Source organism: Diaphorina citri, unplaced genomic scaffold (genome assembly GCF_000475195.1).
Source record: "Diaphorina citri unplaced genomic scaffold, Diaci psyllid genome assembly version 1.1 scaffold724, whole genome shotgun sequence".
NCBI classification, from domain to species: Eukaryota; Metazoa; Arthropoda; class Insecta; order Hemiptera; family Psyllidae; genus Diaphorina; species Diaphorina citri.
The window spans coordinates 106,544-127,837 of record NW_007378157.1 but is presented as its reverse complement, the minus strand read 5'-3'; the positions used below and the strand labels follow the sequence as shown (position 1 = coordinate 127,837).

General features: G+C 40.1%; 1 protein-coding gene and 1 pseudogene across 1 annotated transcript in view; both read left to right on the top strand.

The window, feature by feature from the left end:
- LOC103511535 (putative homeodomain transcription factor) overlaps positions 1–21,294 on the top strand; it is a 55,683-nt gene that overhangs the window by 22,049 nt on the left and 12,340 nt on the right. The window contains exons 4-13 of the mRNA XM_026825265.1: positions 11,662–11,873; positions 12,530–12,773; positions 13,200–13,388; positions 14,306–14,517; positions 15,088–15,198; positions 15,398–15,493; positions 16,984–17,194; positions 19,591–19,666; positions 20,223–20,451; positions 21,133–21,228. Coding sequence (XP_026681066.1) covers positions 11,662–11,873; positions 12,530–12,773; positions 13,200–13,388; positions 14,306–14,517; positions 15,088–15,198; positions 15,398–15,493; positions 16,984–17,194; positions 19,591–19,666; positions 20,223–20,451; positions 21,133–21,228 — 1,676 coding nt within the window. The remainder of the gene's footprint in view (positions 1–11,661; positions 11,874–12,529; positions 12,774–13,199; positions 13,389–14,305; positions 14,518–15,087; positions 15,199–15,397; positions 15,494–16,983; positions 17,195–19,590; positions 19,667–20,222; positions 20,452–21,132; positions 21,229–21,294) is intronic.
- On the top strand, positions 20,801–20,917 carry LOC113468409 (annotated as a pseudogene).

Sequence of the window (21,294 nt, the reverse complement as noted above, 5' to 3'; positions counted from 1 at the left end):
AGCACAGACCATAAGAGTCGAATGTGGCAGTTGTTTCTTTGCTACGAAATATAAACGGCGGTACACCACTCATCTTTTAAAAACAAAAATATACCTAGAAAATCAGCTGTTCTTGTGTTTCTGCAATTTTCCATCCATTAACATTCAATAAAGATACGCACCCAGTCAGTAGAGTGCTTAGAATAGCACCATCAACATCATTATGTATGCAGTACGTATCGTCTACCTATTGGTCTGTCTATACTTATGTGTACATAATATTTACATTAATAATTTTATTATTATACAATGAGGTTCCTATATTTAGCTTAAAAATACAATTTACATGTTTAACTTTGTGAACTCGGGTTATTGACGTCACTCGAACTTGCATTTTGTCTGCCTACATAATTATACTCTTATACACTATTATTGCTCCTGTTTTAAGTAGATATTCAACCAAAGTTACTGGCACTTGACGTTATCTTACCTGTGCAAGTTACTGGCACGGGCTAAAGTTTTACCCTCTCCCAAACACGGCACAATGCCTTGCCTCCTCGCATAAAAATTTGGGTGCCTGGGCTCCCCTGGCCCCCCTGGTGTATGCGCCCATGATTGTATTAAAAGGAACTCACTTTTTCATTCTTTTAGTTTTGTGTCAATCAGACTGAAATGCTTGTGACGGTCAAAAAAGTAGTTCGCCACTTAATTGTACACATCCATAAATATTATGACTTGGAATCGAACAGCCAAATCAAAAGATCAACATTACACCACCTGAAGTTTTTTTTTTTTTTTTTTTTTTTAAAAAAAAAAAAAAGTTTTCATTACATGTTTAAATTAAACTGTTCAGTGTTCGTATTACGTTGATTACATTACAAATTGCATGGATGTGTACGATACACAGCGGGTTGTGAGTTCAGAACAATGTGAGAGTCTGTTTTTATTTTTAACAAATCAGATTTCCCTCTGTAGAATTTCAATATTCTCAATGGATTCTCTAGATTATAGAAAGATGATTCCCTGGTGAGGTTAAAGTAGAGGAGTTTTCAGCTAACCCAACCGTAGAAATGGAGTTCGCCAGGTTCAGGACTGATTGGGTTTGGTAGAATTTGTTCTTTTGAAGGTTGAGGAAAAGTATCTATTTGACCACTTCTAACGACATTGTCAGGAAATAATAAGTGGTATTCCGGATGCATTCTCTTGCGTAAACTCTCTTGATCTTCTTTTCTTCTGTGTTAAAATTGCACAATTTAGTTCTTAATGCGAATAAATTGAATCTGCATCGGTTTGTTTAGTTTCATTTCTTTCTATCTTTGGTCCTTTCCCGTCATAACATTCTAAGGGACAGAGAAAGGGGGTGAAAAGAGAAGTGGAGTTATGGAAAATAATTATCTACAGCTTCCAGAAAATGAGGGCAGTAACGAGGCAAAACAAACAGACATTTCTTTCTGCATCGCAATTTTTTCATCTCCAGTGACGTTCGTAGGTATTCCATCTGTTTTCCCTCAACTCTCTTATAGTTTCATTTCTTTCTGCATCGCAATTTTTTCATCTCCAGTGACGTTCGTAGGTATTCCATCTGTTTTCCCTCAACTCTCTTATGTGCTAGGGAGAAAAGAAGATAGGTAGGAATGTTAGGAAGGAAGAGAGAAGGGAAAAAGAGGAATGGGAGGGAGAAAAACGGGAAGCAAAACAAAATCCATGTCAGGCATTTCGCCAAGTGGGGAACTTTTGTGTGCATTTGAGAAACGTGTGCACAATTCCCTCCCTTGGTACAGGGTTACAAGTTCAAGGTCGAGCGAAAAATCAATACCTCGTGCTTTCTTGTGCTTACCTACATTCCTAAATACTTCTCGTACTATTTTCTAGTGGATGTTTAACGTCATAGTACATGCTTACATAAGAGTTTTTATAACCTACATGTGTATATTATATAATCCGATGTCTATTTTGTACTCTATGTAGCTTCCGTTAAGGTGCGTCCAGACTTTTGGTAACGTTTTTCGTGTTCACCCTGTATACCTAGTTACCTAGTACTTACATGAAGAATTGAAGATGAATGTCAGAATCAACATGAACTTGAAAATGATCATGTTCCTGACATCCATGTTCATTTTGATATCCATATTCACAGGTGTTGACATCCACGTTATTCATGTTGACATCCACGTTATTCATGTTGACATCCTTGTCCAAGTCAGTCAGCAACGACTGATGACATACCTAGTGTGGATGCTGCTTTGGGGTTATCAGACCTTATTCATATGAAATTTCCATAGGGTTATCAATGGATTTAATTATCCATTAGGGACTATTTTCCACATCTAGGCTGCTCTAGAACTCTACACCTTTAGGCAAGGTTATCTATGGGAGTATGCCTTTGTAATTTGCGCAGCACATAGTAACTGTACCTACTGGTGCTGGGGTTAGGCCTTTGTAGTTTGCGCAATAATCTGACCACTGCTAGGCAATCACGTAAACTTTGCCTCCTACCTCTTACACCCACCTGACCTTGCCACCTTGATCTTTGATGAGTATTGCGTGAATCTAGCAAGTTTGGAAAATCTAGAATAGGGAAGTTCGGTCACTCTAAGGCGGTCACTCTCACTATCAGATAGACCTGATAGACCGACCTCTTCAGCCGCACCTGCCAGGTCTGCCTCACTATCAGGTCTAGCTGATAGTGAGTGGCTGGCCTAAGCGTGCGCGGGAACCTGCTGGTGAGGTTTTAATTAGAGAAGAAAGATATTAATATGAATATGAATCATTAATTTATCATAATGATTTATTTTTAATTAGTTATGGAGCTCTGATGTCTCACATTTTTCTGATCTGTGCATACAAACAGACAATCAAACAATACAGTCTCACGTTGACTTTTTACATACTAACGTTAGTTAATTTTTGGGCGTTATTCTGGTTTACACTCCCATGGTAAAATCTTGACCCAAAGTCCTTAATGACTCAACTTACGCTTCACACTGTTATTTCTAGGACCAACATAAAGTCCACATTAGGCGGTAGACCTATAGTTCAAGATTGTTGAGTAATTCTCAAGTTTTCTTTACCGATACTTTGTACATGCTGGTACATATTAGTGTCCTATGGACACATATTTCTAGGAACTCAAGCCTGGGTATTTCATGTGTTTTTAGGCTCATACTCGTTCTCGTATATTTATTGGTATTTTTGTTAACAGTCCGTCTATAATTTAGATTACAATACGCTATCAATTATAACTGGAGACAATGGAGCAATAGTGTGAGTTTTCATATAAATTAAGAGAGCAAGCGGGGGGGGATGTGATCTTTCATATTTATGCGTATATTGGCGAACAATTATGACATTCTTATCAAGGCTCTATTGAAGTTTTGCTACGTAGTTTTTCTCCCAATCAGGGCTGACACGTAATTTTCTTCTTGATAATTTTGACTTACGTAATATTTATCTACATGTAGTGGGTTCCTGTTATAATTGACCAATAATAAGGGTTGTTTGAACTGCCCAATTTTGCCAAAAGAAGTTTGATGTTGGAATAATAAAGGTTTTCAAATTCTGCAGGGAAAGTGATCTTCATTCTTCCGCTAAGCTGTGATGTAAAACAAAGTGCAATAGATACAATATACTCGTAGAATCTAGGTATTTGAATGAAAATGTGATGGAAAGATAGGAAGAAAACATAAAGAAAAACAAACAAGGAAAGCATTAGCCTCGTTTGGAGAAGGGAAAAGAGAAGGAAGTATCGATTCCAAGCTTATGAAAACATTAGACTTAGCTAGGGGATTCAAAGAGGCGCCTAGGGGCTAAGTACGAACGAAGGCCAATTTAATTTTTACCTAACCCTATTTGGATGGACAAGTTCCTTATTTGTGGACCCTAGCAGCCCAGCACTCATGTAAAAGAGCCGAGGGTCCTGATTCATGGTTATAGACGTGAGGTGCCTGGAGGGCTAATTACGAAAAGGAGCCCAGAGCCCATTTAATTTTTCCCTAACCCCTATCAACATTAGAAAGGTCCTTATTTCTGGGACCCAGGAGTCCCAGCACTCGTAGAAAAAAAGTCCAGGGTCCTAATGCACGGTTTTATACATGAGGCGCTCAGAGAGCTAAGTACAAAAGGTGGAATCGGTCATGATCTGAAAGTTGGCCAGCATTCAGCAGAAAAGAACCATCCATAAGGGGGGGTCCATGGTAAAAAGGATCCAGGGTGTCAATTCAAGGTTTCAAACGTAGACTAGGGATTGTGCCTTGGAGAAAGCACAGTTGTTCCACTGACCTCTATTACATTTGGACCGAATTCGATGTGGCTCAAACACATGTGAACACACAAAACACGTGTCTCCACAAACCTCTGTATTGTCGTCTATTGTGACTATGAATAAGCTAGTCCGCATATGAGTTGTAACATTGTTAGAATTGAGTTTTTAGTCCGTCCTTCCTTTATTATTACAATAGTAATAAAAAGGTATAAGGGACGGACTATTGTATTCGCTTCGGTGTCTGTCATAACCACCGCGCCGGGTGTAGAAAAAAAAAGAAAATAAATAATAAAATAGTAGGTATTGTGTTGTTTTGCAGTGTTACTTAAATGTCGGCATTGGTTAATGAGTAAGTCCAATTTAAAGTTGAAACTTTTGCAAAAATAAATATGTATGTACATCCTCAACTTATAAGTTCATTTGGATGTAAAAACCTTCAGCAAAAGTATATAATTATAAATTTGCAGTTAAAGTTCTTATTCACAACAAGTTCTTACACCACCAAGTTCTTACATATAAAAGTACTAAATCAATATGACGTCAGTTGATAACCATCTTTCTTGGTACTTGCCTTTCATTTTGTGCAGAAAACCATAAAGCCAAAAATCCAAAAAACTGGTTTTTGGGGGATTTTTTTCACATTTTCTCACACAAATGAGCTCCCTCTTACACGCACCTGACCTTGCCACTTTGATCTTTGATGAGTATTGCGTGAATCAACAACTTGGGAAAATCTAGAATAGGGAAGTTCGGTCACTCTAAGGCCAGACTCTCACTATCAGATAGACCTCTTCAGCCGCACCTGCCAGGTCTGCCTCACTATCAGGTCTAGCTGATAGTGAGTGGCTGGCCTAAGCGTGCGCGGGAACCTGCATTAAAAATTGCACTAACTGTTCGAGAATTATCGCGAAACAATCGTACCTAAAATCAAGTAAAAACGTAGACCACACTTTGATTATTCAATTATGATTGATTGCTAAGTAGTTATAAGTGTTCCTTGCCAACACCAAGTTGACACTCTAGCTCTAGACTCCAATATATCGATCTAGCGGATTCTAGCGCCTATAAGTGCCTAAGGTGATTAATTTAAATCTCTGACGTCAGTTCGGTTCGCGCCATATCTTTATTATTCAATATTGTGAGATTTATGTCAGGTTTCATGACACCACAATATGGCTAATAAATGGACATGGCGTTTCAAACTTCCTGTCTTGCTGGATCTCTCGCCGCTTTGAAACAACGTGGTCGTGGGATCGATCCCAAACAAGGGAAGATTTTTAGATCAATCTATTGAAAATCGCAGAGGATCTTTTGTATTATCTAAATTCAAAATATCTATGAACACGACTACGACTTTTACTTTGATGAGAGCGAACCACGTCTGTTTTGGATAGAGATCACCCCGGGCGGGGAATCGAACTGTTTGTATGATTGTTAAATAGACGCATTTTTACCATGTTGTGCGTCAAACGTGTTAAACTTGATAACGTTATTTAGAAAACGAGAGTTGTGATTATGTTAATGATTATTATTCGTAGTAATATTAATGATTATTATTATGCTTAGTATTATTACACTGATTATGAAGTAAATCTATAAATAAAACAGCGCCGGTATTTATCACGAGAGTAATCTGGTATGATTTCCTACCATACAGAGTGTTTCATGAAGCAAACAAACCATTCAAGTGTCGATTTAGACTCGTAATATTAGCACCAAAATCACCAAATCTGCAGTATTCTACTGTTGATTTTATGTTGGGCCATTTTGGGAAGATGCATCTGTGCAAGCCTTTAAAAATTAAATGGGGGAAAATCAATCGATAAAACTTTGAGAGGGGAACTGAACCCAGAACTTCCGATGTACAAGCCTATTGTGATACCTACTCGGTCACGGAGGTTGCTATTGCAAAAAGTAAAAATGAAATTGTTAATGTGCCCAGTAAACAATTACCGCTTGTAGGCGATAGGTAAGATGTAGAAAATAACTCATTGTCGAGACGGGATAAAAAATGAAAGTATTTCCCACTAGGAAATGTCTCACAGTTATTTATCTTGTGTGGGAAAAACTACTACATAGTGTCCCCTATTTATATCTTGAGCGTGGCTAGTTACAGGGTGTTACATGGCACTAGAGAAATCATACAGTGTGTTCGACTGTTCGTGTATCTATTTTAGAGCAACCAGAACCCCGGATTTTAGGTAATAGTTATACTGCTTATAGGTAATCGTTATATAGTGCTTATAGGTAATCGTTATAGTGCTTATAGGTAATCGTTATAGTGCTTATAGGTAATCGTTATAGTGCTTATACTCCTCAAACAGAACCGGAGAGTCCTTTACCCTAGCAATAGGGTAAATAAATGAGGATAAAATTTTATACCTCATCTGGGATTGAACCCGCGCACTCCTGTTTGCCAGGCAACCAGGCCACCGAGGCAGGTTGTACAAGATATTGGGGAATGTTAATGTTAAAACCTCTCGATGAATTTTACTTAATTAACCCTGTAACCCCCTGGTGAAAGACATTGGATTGTCATAACCCTGAATTGTGTGCAAACTCGTATTATTTGGATGGCAGTGCAAGTATCAAGATCACTCAAGATCACATATCAAGATAATTTTGATAATGATATAGTGGGTTATCAGAACAAGTAAACATTTCAGCGGCGTGATAAAGTTGTTATCAATTCGTGATAACGTACAATAATGGCATGGAATGCCAAGTACGTATCACTGCAATGTGAAGTAGCAAAATTATTTACGTGAAACTAATGCTATAATGGATTACATAATTAAAAACAATGCAATAATGAAAAAAATTCTCAATAAATTTTGAAGATACTTGAGATCAATTTATCTTTTTTTGAGTATGGTAGTTTTTATTATCCCAGAAGGCTCTGTAGTCTTGGGGAGATTCTATATTTATTGTATGCTCATATATTGTTTATATTTAAGTAAATTATTTCAATTCAGACAAATACCTTCCTAATTTCGACGCCATCCATAATGATTCAGAATATTTTGTTATGAAATAAAATACCATGTTCTGTATGCAAAGCTGAGTGTTATTTACTTTCAGGTTTAAAATTAGAAACAGTTTTGATGTGATATTCTGAATGAAAATATTTGCTTAGTGTTTAGTGTTGATATCATTTCTATTTATAATGGACTAGTAATAAGTAATAATTACTATGCAACTTGGTACTTTACCTTCCTAGTTGGTGCATTGGCCAAGACGCTCGCCTGGTAATCAGGAGTTTGAGGGTTCAATCCCTTGCCCTACGCTTAGGACTGTTTGCCCCTACACCTAAGCCTCAGAGTAAGCTTTTTGAGATCTCATAATACCAAGAGCCCGTTCCCCCTTGTCGCTCGAAAAATAAATAAAATAATAATAATAACAATAATAATAAAATCGTGTCGTGTGTAGTGAGAAGCGAAAACAGTCTTTATGTATGTATGTTTTTTTTTTTTTTTTTTTTTTTTTTAAAAATAAAAAAATCAATCTATTGAAAATCGCAGAGGGTCTTTTGTATTACCTAAATTCAAAATGTCTATGAACACGACTACGACTTTTACTTTGATGAGAGCGCACCACGTCTGTTTTGGATAAAGATCACCCCGGGCAGGGAATCGAACTGTTTGTATGATTGTTAAATAAACGCATTTTTACCATGTTGTGCGTCAAACGTGTTAAACTTGATAACGTTATTTAGAAAACGAGAGTTGTGATTATGTTAATGATTATTATTCGTAGTAATATTAATGATTATTATTATTATGCTTAGTATTATTACACTGATTATGAAGTAAATCTATAAATAAAACAGCGCCGGTATTTATCACGAGAGTAATCTGGTATGATTTCCTACCATACAGAGTGTTTCATGAAGCAAACAAACCATTCAAGTGTCGATTTAGACTCGTAATATTAGCACCAAAATCACCAAATCTGCAGTATTCTACTGTTGATTTTATGTTGGCCCATTTTGGGAAGATGCATCTGTGCAAGCCTTTAAAAGCTGTATGTGCACCTCACCTGTAGCCAATTCCACGAAAGTGCTAATGAAAATCACCAGTGTAGGGCAGACGTCTTGTAAACAATAGTACTCTACCGTATGTAAAATATTATTATTATCATCGTTACACTTGCAACTTTCACTATTCCAAAATTTCGTGGAATAGGCCACTGGCTTTTCCCAAGGAGCAGTTCTTTATTTAGACTTTAGTGGACCTATTTAGATTGTCAGCAGTCAGCTTAGTACAAGTTGGACCCATTATGGTAACATATCGTTAATTCGTTATCCATGTGCGGACAACTTAACGGGAACTTGTCATCAGCAGAACTTAGTGTGCAGAAGATAATGGAGTGAACTTGTGTGATCTGCCGAAAACTGGTGCATCCAACAGCATGACGTATGAGAGTTAACAATGTATGTTGGTCCTGACTATAATTTTGTGCTTTAGAAAAGGAGAAACAAGTCAGAAGTAAAGAAAAAGAGGAGTGAACTCTCAAGTACAAAATAATACATGGGACCGAGAGGTCATTGACCTCTTGAGCAGCACAGTGTTTGAGTAGTAAATTAACAATACCAACACCTCCTCACCCTTCCTTGCACTATGATACATACAACATGAGGAGGTATTGAAATGTTACACCGATCCCTCCGGGTCTAAGGCCAGCCACTCACTATCAGGTAGACCTGACAGGTACGGCTGAAAATGTCCGCCTGTCAGGTCTACCTAATACCTGATAGCACACACACTTTTAGGTAGACTTGATCAGGTGTACCTGTCGTCAGGGTGTACCTACCTGTCGTCAGGTCTACCTGGTAGTGAGGGGCTGGCCTGAAGTTAATGCCCTTCATCAGTTGGTCACAGAGTCGAAGTAAATAGAAATCCTAGACAGTACATTTGTTTCGTAATATATGGGGGGAGATATTTCTAAATTGTAGGCAGCAACTTCCTTGTTTACTTGATATGAGTGTGAATCTTATCAACAAATACTTGTCGAGGCGATTCCACTGTTGATGTTCAAGTGCCTAATCATAATCACAAACAGAAGACTTAACGAGTTTTCCACGGAAAATAGTCGATAAAATACCTGACGAAATCTAAGAACACGTCAATAGAAATCGTTCACCACGATAACGTTTGTAACGAACAATCGTCTAGATACTCTAGATCAAGGGTTTCCAACTTCCATGTGTATGGGGGCCACATGCTACATTGGGAGGTACTTTGCGGGCCACATATGTACATAGAGGAGCATTATCGGAACCCCCCCTCCCTCCCAAATTTTCAGAAATGTAGTCCGATCGAATTTTGAGCGCCGCAGGCGAAATTTTTCAAAAAAAGTATTCTCCAATTTGTAGCTGAACACTAAAGAGGGTCAGTTTCCAGGTAAGTTAGTACAAATCCCAAAAAACTTCGCGGGCCATGAAAATGGTCTGGCGGGCCACATGTGGCCCGCGGGCCGCTAGTTGGAAACCCCTGGTCTAGATTCTAGAAGGAAAAAAATCTTTGGTCCCTTCCCGTCATAACATTCTAAGGGACAGAGGAAGGGGGTGAAAAGAGAAGTGGAGTTATGGAAAATAATTATCTACAGCTTCCAGAAAATGAGGGCAGTAACGAGGCAAAACAAACAGAGTTGATGTGATATTCTGAATGAAAATATTTGCTTAGTGTTGATATCATTTCTATTTATAATGGACTAGTAATAAGTAATAATTACTATGCAACTTGGTACTTTACCTCCCTAGTTGGTGCAGTGGTCAAGACCCTCACCTAATAATCAGGAGGGCAAGGGTTCAATCCCTCGCACTACTTTTAGGACTGTTTGCCCTAAACCTAAGCCTGGGCTTTTTGTGTCGTTCAGAAAAAATCGTATAGTGTTGTGTAGTGGGAACACCTTCATTTAAATTACGTTGCCCACAGGACATTTGGAAAAAAAATCGGGTGAAACTCACGACAACTGGGAACGGGCTCCAAGCCTCATAGGGGGCTTTTTGTGATCTTATAATACTAAGACGGTACTTGAAACTCAATACATACTCATTTCGTTCGCTCACTAATGCCCACTTTTCTTTTTGTTCGCAGGATCAGCGTTCTCCAAAACAAAGCCAAAGCACGGTGTACTGACGGTACTCAGGTTGGCTGTGGTCCGCCTCATCCTACTCTCTTATCTTGAAATGGACAATGAGCGCTGAGATTTATCTCTGTTTTCTATTTGCTTCATTGTTTACGTAATAAATATCTTGTTTGTTTTGTATGGACGGGGAATTCTCTACGCAGTTTCGATCTTTATGTGCCCAGACAAATGTTTCTCCGTTGACTTGAGATCACACACCTGTCAAAAATATTTTGATGTTCCGCTGTTTGCTGAATAGTTTCTTGAATAGTGTTGACTTTGGTCAGGTACTTTATCTACAAGGAAAAAAAAAAAAGAATAATGTTACAGAAAGCCTCTTCCCTCGTTTCATGTTTGTCACTTCTCTTCTTTCATTGTTTGGCTCTTCCTGAACCACAGCCAACCATCGCGTTTACTGAGGACCTGAGCCTTTTATTTTCAAGCAGGGAGGAAAACTACCACCTGGCGTTAGTTGGAGTTTGCTGTTATTCTCCTTGTTTACGAGTATAATCCCAGAGTCAGATGCTAGTCTATTCCCAGTTAAACGTCCCCTTACTGCCATACTCGTATTACTCGTACTTTACTTTCCGTGTCTGGAAGAACTAATGTCAAATGTTGTGCCACTGTGTTGCAGTATTGATAGGAGTGCTATTTGCTGCATTGAGGTCTTGATGGTTACAGGATGTCTCAAGATTAAGACAGACCAGTACAAATGGGCCATATATTGTATAGCTCCACATGAGTACCACACCTACCCGTCCCCTAGTCAGTCCGAATTTTTGAGGGACACCCACTATATTGGTTTTGATCTTGATCTCTTGACCCAGCTTACTGTTTTACCGTGACACGTTTTCTAAAGCCTTTGTGTCACGAGAAACTCTGACCTTGATTTTTTTTTTTTTTTTTTTTTTTTTTTTTTAAAATACTTCCTGGATGCTAAGGAGAAAAGAAGATAGGTAGAAATGTTAGGAAGGAAGAGGGGAGGGAGAAAGAGGGGAGGGAGAAAAACGGGAAGCAAAACAAAATCCATGTCAGCCATTTCGCCAAGTGGGGAACTTTTGTGTGCATTTGAGAAACGTGTGCACAATTCCCTCCCTTGGTACAGGGTTACAAGTTCAAGGTCGCTTTATGTAGTTTAGGAAAAAATCGTGTCGTGTGGTAGTAGGAACACTCTTATTTAATTTACATTGCCCACAGGACATTCGGAAAAAAGTCACAGTGGGAAAAGGCTCTAAGGCGGTACTTGAAACTCAAGACTCATTTCGTTCGCTACATTTCTCTTTTGTTCGCAGGATCAGCGTTCTCCAAAACAAAGCCAAAGCACGGTGTACTGACGGTACTCAGGTTGGCTGTGGTCCGCCTCATCCTACTCCCCTTCTACACAGGCTGGTGGTCCAAACAGACCTGCGTCAAGTTTTCCGTGCTCCTGCTCCTCCTCTATGTACTTCAGATTGTCAACACGTTCCTCTACTTTACGTTCATATCTTCAGATGACACCAATGAGGTATGTAATTCGCCTGTCGTGTTGCAAAGGGTTAATTTTGGTTAAATTGTGTGTAGTGTATTTGTTGTGTAACATAGCACCCCCCCCTCAAGATGGGTGATTCACCGCAGTTTTTATTTCGTAGCAATGAAACAACTGCTACATTAGACTCGTGTGGTCTGTGTCGTTTGTCGTGTTGCAAAGGGTTAATTTTGGTTAAATTGTGTGTAGTGTATTTGTTATGTAACTTAGCATTCCCCCCCCCTCAAGATGGGTGATTCACCGCAGTTTTTATTTCGTAGCAATGAAACAACTGCTACATTAGACTCGTGTGGTCTGTGTCGTAGCATGCCCATCCCGCAGTATGCCTCGCATCAGATGGGCGAGAAGAGACACCATACTTTCCTTACATAGCTTCTCAAGTTCTCATTTTCCTTACGAGGCTGAGTGGGCCCCGCAACAGACAGTCACGAAATCAATCATTTGCATCATATTCTTTTTTATAACCCTGCCGGGAATTGAACCCGGGTCTCTCGCGTGCTAGGCGAGCGCATTGACTCCCACTGTTTTGTTCATTCCTAATCCTTCTGTTTCACAGCTAATGCTTTTGTTTCACACCCAATTATTTTGTTTCGCACCTAATCCTTTTGTTTCACACCCTATCCTTCTGTTTGCAGCGAGTGTCAGCCAGTGAAGTGTTAGTGCCGTTCGTGATGATGCTTGTTCTCACTGTCATTCACTCCCTCATCATTTGTACCTCGCCTTCCTCTCCCACCAAATGTTCACTCGACAGTCAAAACTCAGGGAGGCGAGTGAGAAGAACGAAGCGACGGAGTGTCGCTACTCAGGGCTCGCTACTGAGGAGTGTGAGAAATGCCGGGGTCGCTACCGAGCAAGAACCCGTGGAGGAGACCAAGTATAGTGAGTACTAAGTATTCTAGAGGGGTCTTCCTCTTCTGTACCTATGTACCATAAGTACCATAACACAGAAAGGGTCAATAGCAGTGTTAAGCCTGTTGCAGCTGTTGGAAAGCTGTACGAGCATACTCCAAAGTTTCGGATATAGACCAGAGAAAAGCTAAGGGCCGAGGCCACAAAGTGAGTTTAAACGGACAATGTTCGTTCTCGGAACGGCTGGTTTAATTCTATCCTGTCTTCCTTCTCTCTTCGATTTCGGGACGATAAAACCTTAGCAATTACATTTCCCTCTCTCAAACCTCTTTAAAAAAGTCTTAATTAAACAATCTGATTGGCTATTTTTTTTTTAATTTTAAAAAGCAATCTGATTATGCTTAATCCGAGAGATTACTTACCTTTTTTCACGGAATCCTTTCTTCTGTTTCACAGGCAAGCGACATGTGCATCACAACTCTAGCTCCGAGGAAGGGGCAGAGATAGTGACACGACCTAGGCGGGTTGTGGTTTGGGACACCACACCGGTCAAAACCAAGTCCCCTCCTCCCCCTCCCTCCCAACCTAACCAGTGTGACCCAGACCTGATCCACCCTCAACATCGACTGAGGGAACAACTGGCAGGTTAGTTGATTTTCCTCTTTTTAGGGTCTCAAAAAAAAACCTTTAAAAGTGATCAGCCTTATTATTAGCTTGCAGGGTAGCGCGTCTGCTTTGTAAGCGCTAGGTCGCGGGTTTGATTCTTGACCGGGCGGATTTTATCCTAAACAGATAAGGTTCGTTCTTATAACGGCTAGCTTTTGCCTATCTCGTCTTCCTTCTCTTTTCGCATTTGGGACGATAAGACCTTAGCAGTCCTAAAAAGAAGAAACTTAAAAAGACTCTATCAAACCTAAAAAGAAGAGGCCCTTCCCTCAGATATGATAACCATTTAAAGTACATACCGTGCTGTGGCAGCCAACATGGTCGCTTTATGACGCCCAAAGAGGAATAATTCCGAATGGTAAATACAAACTTCACTATTGGTTGTTCCCATTTGTCCCTTGTCCTCAGGTGTTGTTGTTTACAAATGTCGGGACATTGACCATTAGGCCATTTTTCTAACCCTCACATAAGTGTTCCTTGCCAACACCAAGTTGAAACTCTAGCTCTAGACTCCGATATATCGACCTATAGCGCCTATAAGTGCCGGTGATTAATTTAAATCTCTGACGTCAGTACGGTTCGCGCCATATCTTTATTATTCAATATTGTGAGATTTATGTCAGGTTTCATGACACCATAGTATGGCTAATAAATGGACATGGCGTTTCAAACTTCCTGTCTTGCTGGATCTCTCGCCGCTTTGAAACAACGTGGTCGTGGGATCGATCTTAACCCTCATTTTTCCCCCTCAGGTGTAGACAGAATGCATGTCCCCGCAGACCCAGAGTCACCCCCACCCCAGCAAGATGATGATGGTTTCGAGAGCCTCAATGGGAACGAAGGCTCGAGTGATAACAATGAGGAAGAGCCACCTAACCCTCATTTTTCCCCCTCAGGTGTAGACAGAATGCATGTCCCCGCGGACCCTGAGTCACCCCCACCCCAGCAAGATGATGATGGTTTCGAGAGCCTCAATGGGAACGAAGGCTCGAGTGATAACAATGAGGAAGAGCCACCCCCTCCCCCCTGTGATAGCAACAGTGTACCCGACTGTGATAGTAATAGTAGTCCTAGAACTCCCCAGATTAGTCTTAACAATGATGAAGAGGTAAGCGAAGTCTTTTAATTATTTCCTGTTTTCTCTTTTTCTGATAAGTTTACTTCGCGTTGTTTCATTGAGCTTGCGATAGAACGTTGAATTCATGAGGAACACTCTCATTTAAATTACATTTCCTACAGGACATTCGGAAAAAAATATCGGATAAAACTCACGACAAGTGGGAACGGGCCCAAGTTAGCGAGGTCTTTTAATTATTTCCTGTTTTCTCTTTTTCTGATAAGTTTACTTCGCATTGTTTCATTGAGCTTGCGATAGAACGTTGAATTCATGAAGAACACTCTCATTTAAATTACATTTCCTACAGGACATTCGGAAAAAAATATCGGATAAAACTCACGACAAGTGGGAACGGGCCCAAGTCGTTATTCGACAGCTCAATTTGTATGAACGCCGTGTATCTCTTCTATTTATGCAATGTGCTAAACAAAATACTTCTTGGCTTGTGTTTACCTGACGCTGAAATGAGCACATTTTTGGTACCATTTTCCTAGATAAAACAGCATATTTGGTCCTGTAGGTACAAAAAGTTTACAATTTCTCCCCTCTCTGATTTTCCAGCAAGAAGTTCTTCAGATCACGATCTCCGCCCCTACGCCCCCCCGCCGCCCTCCTCCCCCCTCCTATCTCCCTTGGGGATTCACGTGCTGCCAGGTTCCCGGCTCCACTCAGGTTGGGTGAGGTTAAATTGAGGCGACGGGTAACTTGTCGCCGAATGGTGGGTAAAACCTCCGTCTTAAGAAGACCCAAGTTGTTAAAAGTGACGTGTTATTCCATTTTTGGGGTTTTTCATGCATTAACACTTGCCTTTAAGACTAGTTACTACACTATTGTCTATACCCGATTGACATATTTTGTATTTAATTTTCAGAAACGTGGACCACAACGTTCAGTAGATGTCATTGTAACTGCTACGTTCATCATAACTCTTCTCCTACTCACCTTCCTTAGTTTTGAGATACTCAAGGTAAATTTTACAGCATTAAACACATTAAACAGAAAGGAACGCCAACAGTTTCCAACCAACTTTCAAACCCCCTAAAAATTCGTAGCTATTAGATAGGTATTTTCTTCCAGTGATCTTAATCTATGAACGGAAACGAACCACTGAACAAGGGGAACTGGGAGTCTACTGTAGTATCAGTACAAAACGATTAAAATTTCTTTCCTCTTGAAATTACAATTAGGTAGATGAAGATGAAATATCATTTTACACTGATTTTAAACACATTAGGAGTTAAAAAAAACCCCCTATTCATTGTCCCTCAGGATTCGTTCCGACTTCACTCGACTATCAATGTGGAGGCTTTGGTTTGGTGCCTGCCCATTTTGGGAAGATGCATCTGTGCAAGCCTTTAAAAATTAAATGGGGGAAAATCAATTGATAAAACTTTGAGAGGGGAACTGAACCCAGAACTTCCGATGTACAGGCCTATTGTGATACCTACTCAGCCACGGAGATTGCTACTGCAAAAAGTAAAAATGAAATTGTTAATGTGCCCAGTAAACAATTACCGCGTGTAGGCGGTAGGTAAGATGTAGAAAATAACTCATTGTCGAGACGGGATGAAAAATGAAAGTATTTCCCACTAGGAAATGTCTCACAGTTATTTATCTTGTGTGGGAAAAACTACTACATAGTGTTCCCTATTTATATCTTGAGCGTGGCTAGTTACAGGGTGTTACATGACACTAGAGAAATCATACAGTGTGTTCGACTGTTCGTGTATCTATTTTAGAACAACCAGAATCCCGGATTTTAGGTAATAGTTATAGTGCTTATAGGTAATCGTTATAGTGCTTATAGGTAAGCGTTATAGTGCTTATAGGTAATCGTTATAGTGCTTATAGGTAATCGTTATAGTGCTTATAGGTAATCGTTATAGTGCTTATAGGTAATCGTTATAGTGCTTATAGGTAATCGTTATAGTACTTATAGGTAATCGTTATAGTGCTTATAGGTAAGCGTTATAGTGCTTATAGGTAATCGTTATAGTGCTTATAGGTAATCGTTATAGTGCTTATAGGTAATCGTTATAGTGCTTATAGGTAATCGTTATAGTGCTTATAGGTAATCGTTGTAGTGCTTATAGGTAATCGTTATAGTGCTTATAGGTAATCGTTATAGTGCGTATAGGTAATCGTTAAAGTGCTTATTAGTAATCGTTATAGTGCTTATAGGTAATCGTTATAGTGCTTATAGGTAATCGTTATAGTGCTGACGATTCTCTGCCCCTCCCTCGTGTGATCTCGGTGCAGACTCTGAGGGGAGTGAAGGGGAGGTAGTGGGAGGGAGAGAGAAGCTACTGACCAGACGGAGAGGGTCGAGTCAGCTCCTCACGGTGACCACTAGTCTGAAGACCGCGGGTTCGAGTCCCGCCCCCCGCGGCGCGAGATCCGTTATGTAAACGTACATAACATATTCGGAGTCAATAATAAAATAATAATAATAAAAAGGAACCAATTGCTTCTTTTTCATCAGGTGAGTCCCACGGGAGTTTCTGTCCTGGACTTACCGAGGGAACCACCAGTGCTGGAGAATTGTTCGGTATTACCACCAACAGTGAGGAGTGTAGCTACAGTGACGTGTCCAGTGGCGGAGAGAGGCAACTACTGGGGGGTAACATGGAGACTGATCTTCCGTTTGCCTGGGAGCTGGAACATGTGAGTTGAAACTTGACCCAGGGCAAAGCCAGGGCACTGGTTTGCCCTGGGAAGGATGTCCTACTTTACCCTATGCTCTTTGCCCTAGGTAAAAAGGAGGAAAAAAAGACGAGGGAAGGAGAAAAGAGAATAGTGGAAGGAAGGAAAGAGAAAAGATGAAGTGAAGGAAAGGGAAAATAAACCCGATACAAGAGAATAAAACAAAGAGAGGAGTAGAGATAAGAAAATACAAATTGTGAAATAACAGACAAATCGGAGAGAAGGGAAATCAAATTACCTTGATACAAAAAAAAAAAAAAAAAAAAAAAAAAAAAAAAAAAAAAAAAAAAAAAAAAAAAAAAAAAAAAAAAAACAGAAGGAAACAGAAGGAAACAAAGAGAAAAGAGTAAATGAAGGGAAATAGAGAAAAATTAAATAAATTAGAATAGAAGGAAATGGTAAGAAAATACAGGGAAGAAAAGAAAAGGAAATAGAAGAAGAGAAGATTAAAACAAAGCAAAGAGAAAACTTGAGAGGAAGAGGAACAGAATGAAAATGACAAGAAAGTAGAGGAAATGGCAGCTAGTGTGATATTAATTTCAAATGGCCAGCCTAGTTAGCTTAGTTGGTAGCGCGTCTGCCTTGTAAGCGCTAGGCCGCGGGTTCGATTCCCGCCCGGGGCGGATTTTATCCTGATGGGATAATGTTCGTTCTCGGAACGGCTGGCTTTCTCCTATCCTGTCTTCCTTCTCTCCTCGATTTCGGGACGATAAGACCATAGCAGTTAAAGTTCCCTCTGTCAAACCTCTTAAAAAAAAAAAAAAAAAAAAAAAAAAAAAAAAAAAAAAAAAAAAACAAAAAAACAAAACTCTTTTTCTTTACTAAATTTTTCGCTGTCACAGTCCAACCAAATTTTGTTTCGCAAATTTTCTTTGGCAGTTAGTTGCTCTCTAACTTTTTACGGTACTTTTTACTCCAATTATTTTTTTACTTAAATTACTTTCCGCTTATTTTTTTCCAAACTAAAATTTTTCTTTCATTTAATTTTTCGTTGGTAGTTTCGAGCAGCTGTGCATCAACTACGCCAACGAACACCTGCAGTACTACTTCAACCAGCACGTGTTTCAATACGAACAGGAAGAATACAACAAGGAGGGTATTCGTTGGCGCCATATTGAATTCTCGGACAATACGCTGTGTCTGCAGCTGGTCGAGGGGAAACCCAATGGTCTCCTGTGTGTTCTGGATGATCAAGCCAAGTAAGTTTTGAATAGAATAGAATAGAATAGAATAAGGAGGGAATTCGTTGGCGCCATATTGAATTCTCGGACAATACGCTGTGTCTGCAGCTGGTCGAGGGGAAACCCAATGGTCTCCTGTGTGTTCTGGATGATCAAGCCAAGTAAGTTTTGAATAGAATAGAATAGAATAGAATAAGGAGGGAATTCGTTGGCGCCATATTGAATTCTCGGACAATACGCTGTGTCTGCAGCTGGTCGAGGGGAAACCCAATGGTCTCCTGTGTGTTCTGGATGATCAAGCCAAGTAAGTTTTGAATAGAATAGAATAGAATAGAATAAGGAGGGAATTCGTTGGCGCCATATTGAATTCTCGGACAATACGCTGTGTCTGCAGCTGGTCGAGGGGAAACCCAATGGTCTCCTGTGTGTTCTGGATGATCAAGCCAAGTAAGTTTTGAATAGAATAGAATAGAATAGAATAAGGAGGGAATTCGTTGGCGCCATATTGAATTCTCGGACAATACGCTGTGTCTGCAGCTGGTCGAGGGGAAACCCAATGGTCTCCTGTGTGTTCTGGATGATCAAGCCAAGTAAGTTTTGAATAGAATAGAATAGAATAGAATAAGGAGGGAATTCGTTGGCGCCATATTGAATTCTCGGACAATACGCTGTGTCTGCAGCTGGTCGAGGGGAAACCCAATGGTCTCCTGTGTGTTCTGGATGATCAAGCCAAGTAAGTTTTGAATAGAATAGAATAGAATAGAATAAGGAGGGAATTCGTTGGCGCCATATTGAATTCTCGGACAATACGCTGTGTCTGCAGCTGGTCGAGGGGAAACCCAATGGTCTCCTGTGTGTTCTGGATGATCAAGCCAAGTAAGTTTTGAATAGAATAGAATAGAATAGAATAAGGAGGGAATTCGTTGGCGCCATATTGAATTCTCGGACAATACGCTGTGTCTGCAGCTGGTCGAGGGGAAACCCAATGGTCTCCTGTGTGTTCTGGATGATCAAGCCAAGTAAGTTTTGAATAGAATAGAATAGAATAGAATAAGGAGGGAATTCGTTGGCGCCATATTGAATTCTCGGACAATACGCTGTGTCTGCAGCTGGTCGAGGGGAAACCCAATGGTCTCCTGTGTGTTCTGGATGATCAAGCCAAGTAAGTTTTGAATAGAAGCTGTCAATTCTACGCTGGGGCTTGTCTCTACGTGGACCGACTTTGTTGTCAACGCCGCCTTCAGTAATGTTATGTGGTGAGTTCAGTTATTTACTTGTCCACAAAAATGTACGCCAGTAAATACAATTTAAAATGTATTTCATTATGTATGAAAATATGTAGGTACCTATTTTTATTTAGATTTATTATAGTGTGCCAACATAGAATTATAATGTGTAGGTACCTATTAAAATATCAATTAAAAAAAAAAAAAAAAAAACCCCTTTGTTTCAATTATGTATGAAAATATGTAGGTACATAGTAGGTACCTATTGAAATATCAATAAAAAAACCCCTTTGTTAATGTTTTCCCCCTAGAGGTTTGATAGAGGCACCTAGGTACTCTAACAACGGAGGTCTTATCGTTCCGAAATCGAAAAGAGAAAGAGGGAAGGATAGGAGAAAGCCAGCCGTTCCGAGAACGAATCTTATCCCTTCAGTATAAAATCCGCCCCGGAATCAAACCCGCGGCCTAGCACTTACAAGGCAGACGTGCTACGAACCAAGCTAACTAGGCTGGCGTAAATTTCATTATTTTGACCTATTTCTCTCACGTATAGTTCCTCATATCTGACGTATATTTCTCCCCCCAGTGAACGCTACGTGATTCTCATAGGACTCCTAGAGCGTCTCATTCTAGGCGGGTTCTTCTTCTTTCTCCTCACGGTAGCAGAGCGCACATTCAAGCAGCGGTTCCTCCTGGCTAAGTTCTTCTCACATTTGACTTCGTTCCGGAGAGCGCGAAAATCCGAACTACCACATTTCCGTCTGAACAAAGTACGGAACATTAAGACCTGGCTGTCTGTACGGAGTTATCTACGGGTGAGTTAAGTTGTATTGTCAGCTCCCATGGCGTAGTGGTCACTGCACTCGCCTTGCACGCGGGAGACCCGGGTTCGATTCCCGGCGGGGTCAAGCGTATCAAGCAAATGATTGATTCCGTGACTGGATGTTGCGGGGCCCACTCAGCCTCGTGAGGAAAATGAGTAGCTATGACATATAAATGCGCATAGCGACCGGTGCCAGCATGGTAGGTAAACATTAGATTTTAGGATTATTAAGATATTGGGAAAAATCCTACAATGCTGCAGTGAGCACCAAGGTTGTGATATAATAACACAAAGAAACTGCATTTTTAGTTAAGTTGCATTCTTGTATTTCCCTTTGGAAAACCAGCGGCGATAGCACGTTGAATTCACCAGTTCCCCACGGATCACTGAAGTTAAGCAACGTTGCGCGTGGTTAGTACCTGGATGGTGACCATCTGGGGATTCACGTGCTGCCAGGTTCCCGGCTCCACTCAGGTTGGGTGAGGTTAAATTGAGGAGACGGGTAACTTGTCGCCGAATGGTGGGTAAAACCTCCGTCTTAAGAAGACCCAAGTTGTTAAAAGTGACGTGTTATTCCATTTTTGGGGTTTTTCATGCATTAACACTTGCCTTTAAGACTAGTTACTACACTATTGTCTATACCCGATTGACATATTTTGTATTTAATTTTCAGAAACGTGGACCACAACGTTCAGTAGATGTCATTGTAACTGCTACGTTCATCATAACTCTTCTCCTACTCACCTTCCTTAGTTTTGAGATACTCAAGGTAAATTTTACAGCATTAAACACATTAAACAGAAAGGAACGCCAACAGTTTCCAACCAACTTTCAA